At 39.5% G+C, this 14,882-nt stretch overlaps 2 protein-coding genes across 2 annotated transcripts; both read right to left on the bottom strand.

Moving 5' to 3' along the window:
* Positions 1-22: 22 nt before the first annotated feature.
* Positions 23-5,445, bottom strand: LOC118231278 (tetraspanin-8-like). Its single transcript, XM_035424948.1, has 9 exons — positions 5,236-5,445; positions 4,400-4,465; positions 4,036-4,152; positions 3,514-3,588; positions 2,734-2,829; positions 2,085-2,210; positions 1,712-1,777; positions 1,035-1,118; positions 23-614 (listed from the first exon to the last, which is right to left on the bottom strand). The coding sequence occupies exons 1-9, from the start codon at positions 5,293-5,295 to the stop codon at positions 489-491; spliced, it is 816 nt and encodes a 271-aa protein (XP_035280839.1). The 5' UTR covers positions 5,296-5,445; the 3' UTR covers positions 23-488.
* Positions 5,446-7,775: 2,330 nt separating this feature from the next.
* LOC118232109 (tetraspanin-8-like) lies at positions 7,776-14,597 on the bottom strand. The gene is made up of 9 exons (XM_035426741.1): positions 14,315-14,597; positions 13,106-13,171; positions 12,864-12,980; positions 12,342-12,416; positions 11,642-11,737; positions 11,159-11,272; positions 10,513-10,572; positions 9,972-10,055; positions 7,776-9,112 (listed from the first exon to the last, which is right to left on the bottom strand). The coding sequence occupies exons 1-9, from the start codon at positions 14,372-14,374 to the stop codon at positions 8,990-8,992; spliced, it is 795 nt and encodes a 264-aa protein (XP_035282632.1). The 5' UTR covers positions 14,375-14,597; the 3' UTR covers positions 7,776-8,989.
* Between the last annotated feature and the right edge of the window lie 285 nt (positions 14,598-14,882).

Below are 14,882 nucleotides of genomic sequence, written 5' to 3'. Positions count from 1 at the left end.
CAGAAGATTAAAGTAGAACAGATTAACAAAAGACAGTACTCTTTATTTAATCAGAAATCTAGGATAATTCCTTCCGTTCTTTAAAGTGTCTAAAACCAATTCAAATAATCCAATTAATTAATTGAAATTACAATAACTGTAAGCATTTGAATCGGAACAGGTAAATTCCAAACTTCTTAAGATCAAAAAAGGGAATTATACCATTAATTTCAACATAAGAATTATGCCATGAATTTCAACACCGACTCTAACCCTGCTGCTTACAGAATATTTACATCAAGAAATTATGTAGTTTGTAACATAGTCAAAAAGTAAAAGCCTATTATAGATTTATTGTTAAGAATTACATCTTTGGTGAACAGAGGCAACAAACTGGTTGTGAAATAGTGATTTCAAAACAAAGAAGGTGAAGTTGTGACAGTTGCTAAATGTTAAATGTGGCTGTATCAGAGAGACTAGCCATGGCTGTGGACAATAACCTGGGTCAGTTAACTCATTCTGTACAGCTTGCTGTAAGCTGGTGGAGCGGGATTCACGCTGAATATCATTGGTACTGCAGTACGATGTCCGTTGATACACCAGATCAGGACCAGTGACATTATCAATCCAATCAGCTGGAAGTGCAAAAAGAACAAACATTATTCTACCTGACAATTCCAAGATCAAAGAACCATTTGCTGGCCTTCATAAAATTAATCTCAAGCTCCAAATATGGTTTAAGTTAAATTAACATTTCAAATAGAACAAATAGAATGATATAAATAAATGTTTTAAACTACTCACATTCAACTGGTTCTAAAAACATACACTGAAGTACGAAACCGATCAAAAATATAAACTATTTATGAATCTGCTACTATTATGTTGCCCAGAGATACAGCACAGCCCTCTGTTGTGCCACAAGCTCCCTTATAGAATCAACCAGAGAATTTCCCCCTCAATGAGATTTCATTTAATCCGACACTTTGTCGGGTGAGCCACAAGGGGGCAGCACCATCGGCGATCACAGCAATGACAACGAAAGGGTGACGTACCGCCATGAAAGCGAACCCGAAGACTATTCCCACGACCTTGTCGAAGATTTTATCTATGCTGCTCATAAGGACGGGAAAGCAAGGCTGAAAGGAAAAACAGTTCACACCGGTTCACGTCCAGAAAACCTCTTATTACCTTCTTATTTGCACTGTACTTGGGAGATCACAAGCTCACTTCTCGTTGTACTTGTACCTGTGCAATGTACAATGACAATAAAGTTGAATTGAATTGAATTGAATTGAATTGAAAAAAGCCAACGAGGCAACTGACAAAACCTCAGTAAACACGAGCTGCAGCGCTTATGGTAGTGTTCTAAAAAGTAGAGAATCTGCTTTGGAAGAACTTGAAGAACAGCAAACTGTATTCTTCGCCCTCCCTGTGTTTTGCTCAATTGTCAGTTTGGTGCATCTCTAGCTTGAACACCTAACCATGGGAAATTTGCGTAGTTCTAAACTATTCGTACTTGTGTAGAGCTGCTGCCTCGGAGTATGAAATCATGACATTTTTAATGGGAATAAAAAAAGTTAATATTTAAAATGAAAAACTGAAGCCATCTTTTCATTTCAATAATTTTTAAAAAATCCACAAAAGGAGGGAGGAAGGTACATGGTAAACAGTACAAATGAAAAGCAAGCAAACAAAAAACCATCAACTAAATACACATTAAAGGCTTTACCTCCTTGTAGACCAGATTCTCTGAGTCACTGTTGAGCCGTTCCAGAAAACTCCTTTCCTTCGTTGCCTTAAAAAAAAAAAAAGTACACAAACCTGTTTTTAATTCCTGAAGACTACTTTGCTGCTTTTAGTTAATGCCGTTACTCTCACACATCAAGGGGAACCATTACATTGGGGAGTCTTTGGCTGGCAAAGCACTGGTGACTCTTTATCTGGCGTAACGCTGGATTGAATATGTGTAAGAAACAGGAATTCATTATTGCGTATAACCACCTATAATGGGGTACGGAATCACACAAGACTTCCTTGCTTCTATAATCCACTCTGACGTAGAAATGTAAATGTATTAGTTGCACTGCAGCTAGCCAACGTACCTCCAACCTTGAACTTTCCACCCTCTCACATTTATCAGCCTCCAGATGCTGCGTGGGACAGAGGCAGGAGTTCGGAATGTGGCTCCCCCACTCTACGTAGCCGTCAAAGATTCCGCAGCACTTCAGCTGTCCGGGGAAAAAAAAAAAAAAAAAAAGTTGATAAGAAAAAATATTTTTCACTCTCACAAGAAACTCTACCGTTGGTGCGTTTGCTGTTTTTCCCTCCCCCAAACACTCTGCATAAACGTATGTTCATTATGAGAAGATGAAGCGTGTCGAACGTGTCCGAATGGGAATGGGTACATGAGTTTCTCTCTCACTCTCTCTCTCCGTTACAGTAATGAGAAAAGGGAAGTTCAGCGGTCAGAAGGATAGCAGGATAACTTGCATGAGGACTGAGACACAGAGAAATTAATTAACAAGAAGGCCCGTATCACTGTTTTTCCAACGGTTCAGCACTTTAAGGTAATATATAAAATCATCACAGCAGTTTATAAGTGGTCCACTAAAGGGAAAAAATAATGGCATGACACCTCTTGGACTACCAGCGGTAAACTGACCCCAGACCTGAAGGTCACATGGTACAATGTGCCCGTATACGCTGCAGTCTGGGAAACAGCCAAGGTGAAGTAGAATACCCAGGAGGTACCTGGGTCTGTATTATTTCCGCTGCATGCAGGAATTCTGGGTTAGCTTCATCCAAAGGCATAGCTGAGCGCAGCTGTTCCTCCAGCTGGGATTTCATCTGTAAAAAAAAACAAACATCAAATACTGTCAGAAGCCACTTACTATGTATGTACATTATACCAGATGGTGTCAGTCTTATAAACACTTATAGACTCTCTGAAGCCCTTCAGTTGAGTTGCAAATACTAATCCTCACAATGTTGGGGGAAAACAAAATCTTATATAATGATCTCAGTGACAATCGCATTATTAATTTACAAACAACTGAAAGGTAAAGCAGCAGTTTGTTGTTTGAAAGTAGTGTCCACAAGGGGGAACTGCAGTCCGAACCCATATTCTCAATCGAAACTCCGCCCCCCATGAATGATGAAATCTTTCTTTTTCTTTTTTTAAGTCATTAACTTTTTCTCCGGCCTTTTATTTGAAAATGTGCTACGTTTTGTCATTTTAACTTGCTTTAAATTACTGTATGCAGTGGGGCTTGGGTTTTTTTATGGTAATTAGGTTATGGTTTTTGCAGTTTTTTGTGGTTTTTTTGTTTTCCTTCAGGCTATTGGAATAAATAAATCCTTGATAATGTGTTTTCTGTAGGCTTAAGAACACAGTGATCTCTAATCTGTATACTTCTTTATTTACCCTACAACAAGTTGACCCTTTGGTGGAGGAGGAATAAAATGTATGAAAAATAACCCGATATCTTTTTTGGGTCTCAACAGCAATAACAAAAACGAAAACAGTAATACCTGTGGGCGCGAAACCATCATTGGAATTGCAACACGCAGAAGTCCGCAGAAACCCAGGCCCATCGCAACAGCAAACTAGAGAAGAACCACATTTTAGGTCCCATTCTCACATGATGTCCTATCAGATGAACAACATTTCATTTTCTTTTTTGAATATCCTTACCTGCACACAGTATCAACATACCCTAATATGTACCCTAGGAACTGACCGATTTAAACATTTCCATGTGCTACATAGATGAGTGCACGTGATTTACATTACAGGCATTTAGCAGACGCTCTTATCCAGAGCGACTTACACAACTTTTACATAGCATTTTACATTGTATCCATTTATACAGCTGGATATATACTGAAGCAATTTCGGTTAAGTACCTTGCTCAAGGGTACAACGGCGGTGTCCTACCCGGGAATCGAACCTGCAACCTTTCGGTTACAAGCCCAGTTCCTTACCCACTGTGCTACACTCCGTTCCATTTTTTTATGATTTAAATCATAAAATATGTCATTTGAAATTCTTACCACAATCAGCGCCCATTTCTTCTCCTTGTATGCACCGTATGCCCCAAGGAATGATATCACCATGGTGACTCCTCCCAGGATGTACAGAAAGACTACTCCCACCACCATGGTGTTAAACTGGAAAGACACAGAGGGAAAGCATTATTAGATATAACTGACTAACAATATCTGGACTTGCATTAGTCATATGTTCATACTTGGTTAAGGTGCAATTATTTCCTTAGTTTATCAACTACAGTATGCACAACGAATGTGAAACCAAAGCCATTTGGGTGATATAAATGTACTTTGTTTCATGTTTCAAATTGCATTTGGCATGTAACACGGGGACTCAATTCCAATGTCCCACATTGTCCCACTTTACCTCCTCGCTGTCACGGTAAAGAACATGTCCCAGGATCCCCAGCGCCAACAGAACGCCTCCTGCGATCTAATAAATAAATAAATAAATAAATAATAAGACGGATGTGTCAAGTGGTCAGATGAACAAGAAAAAAAACGTTTCACAAATCAGCATTTCTATTAAATTAGCAGAAAATGTATGTTCTATTTCATAGAAAACTTTGAAGTTCCAAGCCATGGTATTGAAAGGAATTTCATGTAAACAAACTGATGTCGTCTTCGTAACCGCCCCAACCCCCAACTTGAAGAACTTAGCGCTATTCAACGCGATGGTGCAATACTGGACTTTTCGAGGTCTGTGCAAGAACGGAAATCAAGCTTGAACCTTTTGTCGAATGTTATTGCATACCATGATGGCCTACGCACATACTGATTAAGCTGATATGTAAAACATGCCACAAAGACTAGCCTACTCCGGGAACTTTTTACTCGCTTGGAAAGGGCAACATGCTTTACACAAAAATGTCGTTATGCTATATTAGGCTAGCCTATACCTCAAAATATTTCACAATATTCACAATCTGAGCATTTCAATTCACGAAATGAAAAGTCCCTAGTAAGGAACTAAAAAAAAAAAAAAAAACAGCATTTATTTTGAAACATAACTTTTGAACACGTTCTCATATCACGATGACCTAATTATTATTATTAGCCTATTGTGAATAATGTTGATTGTAATACGTCAACACGATAAATGTTTTCATTTCGTCAATGCTGGATAGCACGCTAGACAAAGAAGCGGAGAGTAAAGACGAAGATGGCTAACTTTAAACGATTTATGACGATTGGCCATCTTACCTCAAACAAAATGTTGAAGAAAATGAACACTCCTTTGAAACAGCAGTTAACTTTTGCCATGTTCAAATTTATCCACGTCTGTAGTTCCAAGCGAAATATGTTGTGTTACTGCTTAGTAAGACGGCGTTTTCCGGCTTTAAAACAGCCGATATAATTCCATAGCCTACTTGTATGTAAGGGGCGGTACTTTCCGCAATGTGTTAGGGAAGGCTGAATTTTTTTTCTTGTGACTGCGTCACTTCTTGGAAATCAGAACAGGAAGGCTATTTATTGTCTGGGAATTGTTATGAATGCAGAAGGCTACCGATTGGGAATGTTACTTCAGCGAAAAGCGCTTCAGTTGATGATAAAAACATTCGCTAGCCAATGTCAACATATTAATCAACGGCGTTTCCATTTATGATAAAACTAAACAATTAGCCATATATTTTTATGTTAATTTGATCTGAACCCAACTCCAGCAATAAACTTCACTGGGTCTGTCAAGACAGAAGAGAATGGAATAAACCTATTCACTCTACGCTATGTTTAGATAGACACTGAGGTTAAGTTGGTTTTTATGCAGTATTCAGTTGGCTTTTGCGGCTTTTGAACAAGAGACGTTTAAACATAGATTATTCATTGCAACTCAAGGAAAGTGGTAGGCTACAACCACCAATTATTCTTTTTCGAGCACTTGTAGTAAGCGTAGTGTCATAATGCAGGGACTATCATAAAAGTGCAATAATTGCAGATGGGGGGGGGGGGGGGGGGGGTGGGTGTTGGGGGGGGGGGTGAGGTCTGCAGCTTTTGTGGCAGAGTCCTGTGATTAATTTGCTGATTTGGGGGGGGCGGTGCATGGTGAGGTCCTTCTCGGAGAAAAAAAAAGCTGTAGCAACTCTCTCTCTGCTTCATCAGCGCTGCATTTCCTTTTTAATTCAGCTACTGCTTTTTTGACTTTTTTCGGGGGGGGGGGGTTAGGGTTAGCACAACCAATGAACATGAAGTATCAATGTGGTTGTTTTTCAGGGCCATCTCTGGCACCCCTCCACCTCCCCATGCTTTGAACTGTTGACCTACCTCTCTGGTGATCTTTAAAACATTTTTCAGAAGCATGGAGAAGAAACTGAGAGACATTAGTGACGTAACATAACAACGACGAGAACAAGCCATTCCGCCCAACAATGCTCGCCATTTCCACAACTAAACTATACCTAGCCCTCTCCGATTACCTACAGGCTAGATAGTATCTAACACCGTGTCAAGCCTGGTCTTGAAAATCCCCCGAGTCTCTACCTGTACTACATGACCTGGCAGGCTATTCCACACATTAACCGTCCTCTGCATGAAAAAAAAAAAATTCTTCCCAATGTCTGTACGGAATTCAGCTTTTGCTCATTTCCATTTATGCCCCCTCGTTCCACTAACAGAACAGAACAGTGGTGCGTTCTACTAACAACTAACAGCTGTGCCCTACGATATATTTCCGGATTTCAACACCAGGTCCCATTTTGTCCAGCGCAACTGTCATTACTCGAGCGCTCCCATTGTGTAATCTATTGCAGCCTGAGGCCTGAACACAGCTAAACTTCGACCCATAACAACTGAAGATGTGTCACGTATTGCCAGAAGAACAGCTTGTGCCATCCTGGCATTCCCTGGCCAGTGTCCAAACCTGCACTGTAATACCAGACTATGCATTACGTTTCACACCATTCTGTTGCAATGCAACGGCAGACACGGATCCACTCATTCTGGTCACGTGCACGTGAAATTCTCCGCTTGAATCAGTTTAAGATGGCCTCGGTGGTCATGGTCCTGGTGTCGGCACGAGTTTTCTTTTGTGTGAAAAGGCAAACGAGTACCGTCTGTCTGGGCGGATCGGGATTTGAGACAACAAAGACACAGCACGAGAGCTATCTTGCGATGGAACTGCCTGTTCCAGGGGAAGGTAAAATTGTTGAAGCATTGTCAAAACTCCCCCTAGACTCGCACTGGAGTGCAACAATTAGTACTAATAAAAAGTATGTTTGTCCCGAACGAACGAAGAGGGGACGTCGGGCTATCAGGTGAACATCAGCTGTGGTTGGAAATGTCGCAGAAATAATGTTACATTTTTCACCTTAATTCCGTGCCTGGATGTGGTTGCAGGCCTGTTTGTTTTTCCTGTTTCACACCTTTCACACCCTAAGGTCTTGATATAATCAATGCAACAGAATTATTTTTGTGAATGAACATTAATAGCAGGCAGGAAGTCATGGGTGGTAGTCAATCATTTAAAAAAAAAAAAAAATTTCTAGGTCTTGTCACTTATATGTGGCTTTTTAATAAAGACTAGTTCTTTATCCATTACACTACACTGCCGCCCAATACAGGTCCCTGGACAAACCAGCGTGTCTGATCAGCACTCTCCCTGAATAATGGTAATCTGAGAAATATTTCTAGTGATCATCAGGATATTTGAAATTTTGTCATGCAGCATGCATGACCCTTGAACTATCAGCAACAGAATATGCATATTAGAATAAAAGCCGATTAAAATAAAACACACCCTCCCACACTAATTATTTCAGATCTCTTTATTACAATTTACTGCTGTAAAAATATGTATTAACCCTGCACAGTTTCAGTTCAGCACAAAAAATAAAAATTTTATAAAAAATTAAGCTCTCCTGTATTACACCTCAAATATAAATTCTTTTAAATACTCTCTCCAAAGGTGAAAAGTGTAAAATTGCATTTAACCAGATGGTTTATCCTTCCCCCATTGTTACAGACCATATGTCGTATTCAACCCCATAACAAGAGATTACAAAAGTGGACAAAAGTCAAAACAGACAGGATGTTTCCACAGGTACCGTGCCCATACTCAGCAATCACAAGGCTGACACACAAATCTGTGCCCTCACCACTGGCAGGCTGGCGAGGAATCAGTCAAACTTTCCCTTTGAGTCAACAGCCAAATATAATTATCTATATACATATATATTATTTAAGAGAATGCAGGAATTGAGTAAATGCAATTTCGCTGTTATTGTCTCCCTTGGTTACTTTTGTATTTGTGTTTCTACTAATTAAAGGAAACTAAGAGCAGCAAACGCAGCTAAATTACATCAGTATATTGTATATCTGAACTAATGGCAGGACAACAGCCATGGAAATCCAATGTTCAGACAAATATATACCTGTAATTTTTTTTTTTTTTTTTTTCATAAAAGGCTTCCAGTGATACAAATGAATGGCTGACTCTGATTTTGGAAGAAAACAAGGCAATCAGCTCTAGTGATTACTAGAACTAGAGTGCACTGCATACTTGGCTAACTTATGAGCTAACTGTTCACTCATCACTCGATTTGTTACCATTGCAGTTAAATTAAAATAAAGGTGTATTGTCATTGGGTGACACACACCAATATTATTGGTGAAACTGAGACTGGTGATTTTCATTCAAATGAATGTAGGTGCATTTCAAACAATTATCTACCTTGTCTTGTTCTAATAATTCCAAGGCAATATAATATGCCTGTAACAATCTAGACTGCCAGTTGACCTTCATCTAATTATTAGTAGCTACCTTGCCTTAGTCAAGTAGTCAAAGTGAACAAATTAAGGAATGTGCAATATTTCTTTTGAAAATCCATGACTCAGAAGTATATTTTTTGTGACCAATCACCTAAACACCAACAGCCTAAAAGCTAAACAAACATTTCATTTTCCAGGCAAAGAAATGTTTTCATTTCCAAAGTTCCATGGAAAAGAAAAGTGAGAAAGGCAGTTAGGCTTCCATGGCGTTGTGGAGCACGGTGTATGGTGGGCTGGGGTCCATCCTGAAGGTCACTGGAGAACTCCGTCTTCTGATCTGACAGATCATTGTCATGGAAATCACCATTCCAATGAACTGGGGAAACAAATTTAGCACTTTCAAAAACATTTTTTTTTTTGAACATGGACATCATGCAGGTATCATCATCATCATCATCCTCATTCTTATTGTTTTAATTCAGTAGATGCTCTCATATTGGGTGAAACTAAAAAGCGTGGCATCTAATAGAGATGTTAAAAATAAATTTGATGATTTCAACCATTTAAACATTTCAACAGTACAGGTGAAAGTCACTAAGCATTTAAAAGTATGTATGGGATTACCAAAATGCAGGGGATCGTTAAAAAAAAGGGTGCTCAAAACAGCAAGCAAAGTACAATAATGAAAAAAATGGACAAACTTTGAATAATTACAAAGTTGTATTCATACACTAGTTGTGTTGCTACACTGCAGTATACAAACTCTTATAATGTGCTGGGGCATGGGCTATAGTACAGAAGAAGCGTTTATAGCATCAAAAAGCGTTGTTGAGAGAGCTAGCCTCCAGCGGAGGAAACGATCTGCCACACATCATAGCAGCTATGCTGCTGAAAAACAAAAAACATTTTAAAAGACTACTCGAGTACAAACCAACTTGCAATGAAAAAATCACACAATGTCCCACCCCTTAGGATTAGTGCATACACTCCACACACACACACACACACACTAAAAAATGGTGCACTAACACTTCAGACAATATAGCTAATTTTGTCATCGGTACTTTGTGTGTACTGGATACTGACACAACCCTAAAAGCGTGCTGCAGTTGAGCAGGAGGCAAACCTGTGCGCGACGAGGTCCAGGCAGGGCGTTGCTGGTCGGCCAGTGGAAAAGGCGCAAGGTCGCAAACGCAGACACGTAAAATACAGGACTAAGGCAAAGGAATACATACCGCCAGGACGGCGAAGCCAATGCATATGCCCAGAATCGTGTTGAATGCGGTTTGCATGTAACTGATCACGATGGGTACACAGGGCTGAGGGGACCAAACATGGGAATCATTACAAATGAATTTTTTTTTTTTTTTTTTAATACTGTATTTTCTTTTACTATTTATTATGGGGAACGTAAAATATGTGCTGCTTATAAGTACTGAATCCTGGCCCTATTAGGCAGTCTTACTTGTATGTAAATTCTATCTTGCAATTTGAAGGTCTGAATGCTGAATGAGATTGAATGCGAGTGGTGGTTGTTTATGTTTTTAATGTATGTATGTAAGCAAATTTACATCTAGCGTGGGCAGCAATAAATTCTAAAACATAAAAAAAGTCATTTCAAATTGAGCATCAGCAGTTTACTAACTGGTGTATGCGCGGATACTCAGGAAACCGCTCCAAGCATAAAATGTAGCTTCTGTGTATGCAGATTAATTTACAGGCTTCACTGGTGGGCAGACAAAACTGAAATACATAGTGACAGAAAAATGCTTTTACCTCCTTATACACCAGATTCTTGGAGACATCGACAAATACGCCTGGGTCATTATCCAAAGCCTGGAGAATGAAATTAAATAAAATTAAATAAAAATTAAATTAAAGAGCCGGTTGTTTTTGTGGGCCAACCCCACCACTGCAGGTCCCTAACTAGCACACATCTCGTACGAGAAAAACACTACACTTTTCACTGCAGTCACTCAGCTGAGTTGATCAGTCATTCCTGGGGTTGCCTGTTTTTGACCAGAATGTCTAGGTTTCTAATGATTTGTACATGTTTGGTTTGTGGTCTCGATGTCCAGCCCGAGTAACTGATGTAAATTTGCAGGTAATTTTAAATTGAATCTGAGTGTCAATCGCACCCCCCGGTCCGTGATCCGTTCTTATAGAACCCCCTGTCACCCTGCCCCTTCTCCCCCTGCCCCTGTCCACCCGACAGCAGCAAACAAATTTTAAATCTGGCAACCCAAGGCATTGCACGGCACCGCGCAGCTGAAACAGGCCTCCATGTGCCCTGTTCAACCAGAGGACCCATGAAAACCCTGCCTCTTCTGATAGACGACGACACAAATATCTGGCTTTTCAATTCAGATCTTCATTCGAAGCAGCGCGTTTAAAAAAAGGTTTATCACACTGTTATACTTACCGACTGTGAACCATTAATTTTTTCACATCTGTCTGCATCTGAGGAGCAGAGGCAGGAATCAGGCACGTGTTTCCCCCAGTCCTGGTACCCATTAAAAGCTCCACAGCATTTCAACTGTTGGAACAAAAAAAAGCAGTCAGTCAGGAAATTAATCCTGATGCGTTTCATACTTCTTTATGGGCATTGTAAATATAATAAATGAACACTTGAAACAATGTCTTCTGACAATGCTATTACTTATGCTATTGCTCATTCTTCTCTACTTCTCACAATAGCTCTACAAAGGAGTGCAAAATGTTAGGTTGACATGCATATACCACACACTAATTGTATATTTTATTTTTTTAATAGTCAGTTATAAAACATTGTGTAAATGAAACATTAGTTTGTTACATTCATGAGGTTTTCCCAAAATAGCCTTAAGAGTGCATACATTTTCATCGGCTGTAGCAGTATTAAGTATTATGGACATGAAGGATATACCTCAGGCTGCAACTTGTTGAACATCATTTGGATATCTGAGCGAGCTTCATCCAGTGGTATAGAATCATACAAGACCTTTTCTATACCTTGAATGGCCTGAAAACAAATGAAGTGAGATCAGATCAGGGAAACTATTCCACACACCAAAAACAATGGCTTCCATGCCAGCACAGTCGTTTTGGACTGTGCTGTCAAAATGATGTATTACGATTGAAAAATCAATAACGCTCTCCACAAAGAATGGAAGCTGAAAAAAAATGTATTTATTTTGAGATTTCATTGAGCACATTTTTGTTCCTTAATAAACCTTGTCTACAAGAGGATTTGTCACTTCACACCTACTAATATGAACAGTGAACACCTACAGATCAAAGAAGTGACAGGAATAGCTAAAAAAAATCATTAGTGGTGGTTCTATGGAAAGACAAACTGTTTGGTTGAAGGCACCTATTACCTTTCTAGGCTTTTTACAATTTGGATAACGCACCCCATTTTAGCTAGCCAGCTAACTGGCAAGCAAATAATAACAGAACTAGATAGCAGTGGCTACTTCTGTAGCTAGCTGGCTATGTATAAAATGGCATGGTAGCTATGCTAAACTGAACCACTTTCTATGAGGAGAGAAGGTAATCATGGTTCAGGGTACTGCAATAGATTTAAATGTGTAATGTCACAAAAGAAAATTGGTGGCCATACATACCATTGGCATTCCAACAGACACAGTGATTGATATAAGCAGAAGGCCAATGCTCCCCAGTACCATCCCTGTGAAAAACTGTAGACAATACAGACAAAGGTTAAATCCATGCTATAACTTCCTGTGGGATGGCTAACTGAGACTTGGAATTTCCTTGACAGTTTGGTGTTGTTTAAACTGTTATAAATCGACATTACTCTTCTACTTCTACCCCTACTCTCTTCTCAGGAAATTTCAGCAAAAATATCACATCTAAAATGATGTTCCCATGTTTCTTTACTGCGAATTGGATCTTCATGGAAAGGCTATTCCTTATTTACTTTGGAAAACTAGTACTTAATAAACATTGAAAAATGAATCCCAGGCAGAGTTTGGTTGAGTAACTGCAACAAGAACGAACAGAGTCCCTGTATGGCTAATTAACTTGATAGGTCCTATATGGTTACCTCTGAATTAAAAAAGAACAGTCCCAAACTAATCATAGATTGCTGTTTATATTAAAAGAGATCAGTTAGACATACTCACCACAATCAGTGCCCATTTCTTCTCTTTATATGCACCATATATCCCCAAGATCGATAACGCCAAGGTGGGTCCTCCAATCAAATACAGGAACAGAACGCCAGACATCTTATGCTCCAACTGAAAATGAAAAGGTTCGAGATAGTTCAGTGAGTATGCGTGCTGAAGTATGTACTAAATTATTATTTTAAATGACTGTGAGAAAGGCAATGTGTTCCTTGTGAAGTCTGTCTGGCGTCTCTTACCCCTTCCGATGGATGATAGAAGGCATGTCCAAAAATCCCAAGCCCCAAAATGAGGACTCCCGCGATCTAAAAAGATCGAGAATAATTAATGCACCGCGACTGCCTAATCAGCACATCAGCGCATCCGGCATCTGCGCACGTCAAACGTAACAGGAGAAGTTGCAATGGGCCGTTTAAAAGAATCAAAAATGCTAAATACAGGTTGTAGGAGAAAGCAAGATTTAAAAAAAAAAAAAAAAAAAAAAAAAAAAAAAACCTGGTAAACGTAAACACCACAACTGTTCAACTGATCTTCGTGGTATCCTGATCAAACTGCAATGTACAGTAGCCTACTGTGTATTACGTTTTTTATAAATTGAAATTATTTACATAAATTAATACAGTAATCGCATGATCAATATGGACTACTTTCAATATTGCGACAATGACTACAGATTTTATGTGTTCTGCAGTTAGCACACAAAATTATGTTTACCATGCGCTTCTATTTCAGGTCTTAAGCACGAGTTATACCATGTCTGTCTGTATTGGACATTTAAAGTTCCTACGAAAATGCACCATCATGATGAATTGATGCGCTCTCACGGACAACGCACTGTTTGCGTAACTGGGTTTGTGTTACAAATACAGGCTACGTTTGCTCTGTTACGAAGGGAGATGTTTTAACGTACTGTGCTGAAAGTTAAACAAAATGTATTTTCCTTAACTAGACAAGGGGGTGTTTTAAAATTACAGTTGTGTGTTTGTTTTGACATCTCTTTTAAGATAGAAGAAATCAGGATTCCCATCCACTTTGGGCTCCTGCAAATGTAAGACCATCTTAGTTGAAGCAACAATTAAGCGGTGAAAGTAGGCTACGCGTAAACAAACGCTTCTCGTCTTTTCTCCCCTGAATGAGTTTTCCCTATTCGACGCGATGCTTTTCAACACAACACTTTTTCCAGGTCTGTGCTAGAACGGAAATGCTTTAACATAAAACCTTATATTTATATTATATATTCATATCATGACACATTTAGCCTACTATGTGAGGTTACACAAATAAGTCCACGCAAATAGTCAGCTAAGTTGTCTCGAACAGAACTGAAATTGCGGCTACACTGAACAGTCTATGCACTGAAACCATGCAGTAGCCGAAGCGGTGAAGGCGAAAACCGCAAAACCATCATAACATTACTTCGTCATTTTAGGCGATAGAGGCTCTCTTACCCCAAATAAGACGTTGAAGAAAATGAACACTCCTTTGAAACCCCCGTTAACTACTGCCATTTTGTCCACTTTAACAAATCGACCTCAGATGTCACTGTTATGTTTTCGTAAAATGGCGTTTCCAGCTTTAAAAATCGGTTTTTATTCCGCACTTTTTTCATACGTAGCCTAAAGGGTGGCGCTTCCCGTAATATTTCGCGAAATGTTTCCTTGTTTCTGCGTCACCACAATTCAATTGAAGGGCCATGCAGGGGAAGTTTGAATCCAATGCCGGGGGGGGGGGGGGCTAATGCAAAACGAAGGGGGCCAGGCAGCAAAGTTGCTGGAGCCATATTGTATTTGTAGGAGGTATTATATCTTCCGACGTTTTGCTTACTTCTGGCAAGTGTGTCGGACAACTTTTTACGAAACTTTGCACAGTGGTCGAAGGCTGCGTGCATTAGGCTACAGGAGGAGCGATTTTGGCGTCGATTCGACACCTGATGGCACTATAGCGCTTATTTGGAAACGGGAAATTAGAAAGGACATAACCCCTGCCCCATTTGGCCTAGAGACACTAAACCCAAGT

This window comes from Anguilla anguilla, chromosome 7 (assembly GCF_013347855.1).
Source record: "Anguilla anguilla isolate fAngAng1 chromosome 7, fAngAng1.pri, whole genome shotgun sequence".
Lineage (NCBI taxonomy): Eukaryota > Metazoa > Chordata > Actinopteri > Anguilliformes > Anguillidae > Anguilla > Anguilla anguilla.
The sequence above is the reverse complement of the archived record's forward strand: the minus strand, read 5'-3'. Positions and strand labels throughout refer to the sequence as shown.

Coding starts and splice junctions, on each gene's coding strand:
- LOC118232109 (XM_035426741.1), bottom strand. CDS start 14,374: ATGGCAGTAGTTAACGGGGGTTTCAAAGGAGTGTTCATTTTCTTCAAC. Junction 12,417..12,863: donor AGAAATGGGCACTGATTGTG/GTGAGTATGTCT, acceptor TATTGTCTACAG/TTTTTCACAGGGATGGTACT. Junction 10,573..11,158: donor AAATTAATGGTTCACAGTCG/GTAAGTATAACA, acceptor TTCATTCTCCAG/GCTTTGGATAATGACCCAGG.
- LOC118231278 (XM_035424948.1), bottom strand. CDS start 5,295: ATGGCAAAAGTTAACTGCTGTTTCAAAGGAGTGTTCATTTTCTTCAAC. Junction 4,466..5,235: donor TCTTCAACATTTTGTTTGAG/GTAAGATGGCCA, acceptor TTTATTTATTAG/ATCGCAGGAGGCGTTCTGTT. Junction 615..1,034: donor TCGGGTTCGCTTTCATGGCG/GTACGTCACCCT, acceptor TTGCACTTCCAG/CTGATTGGATTGATAATGTC.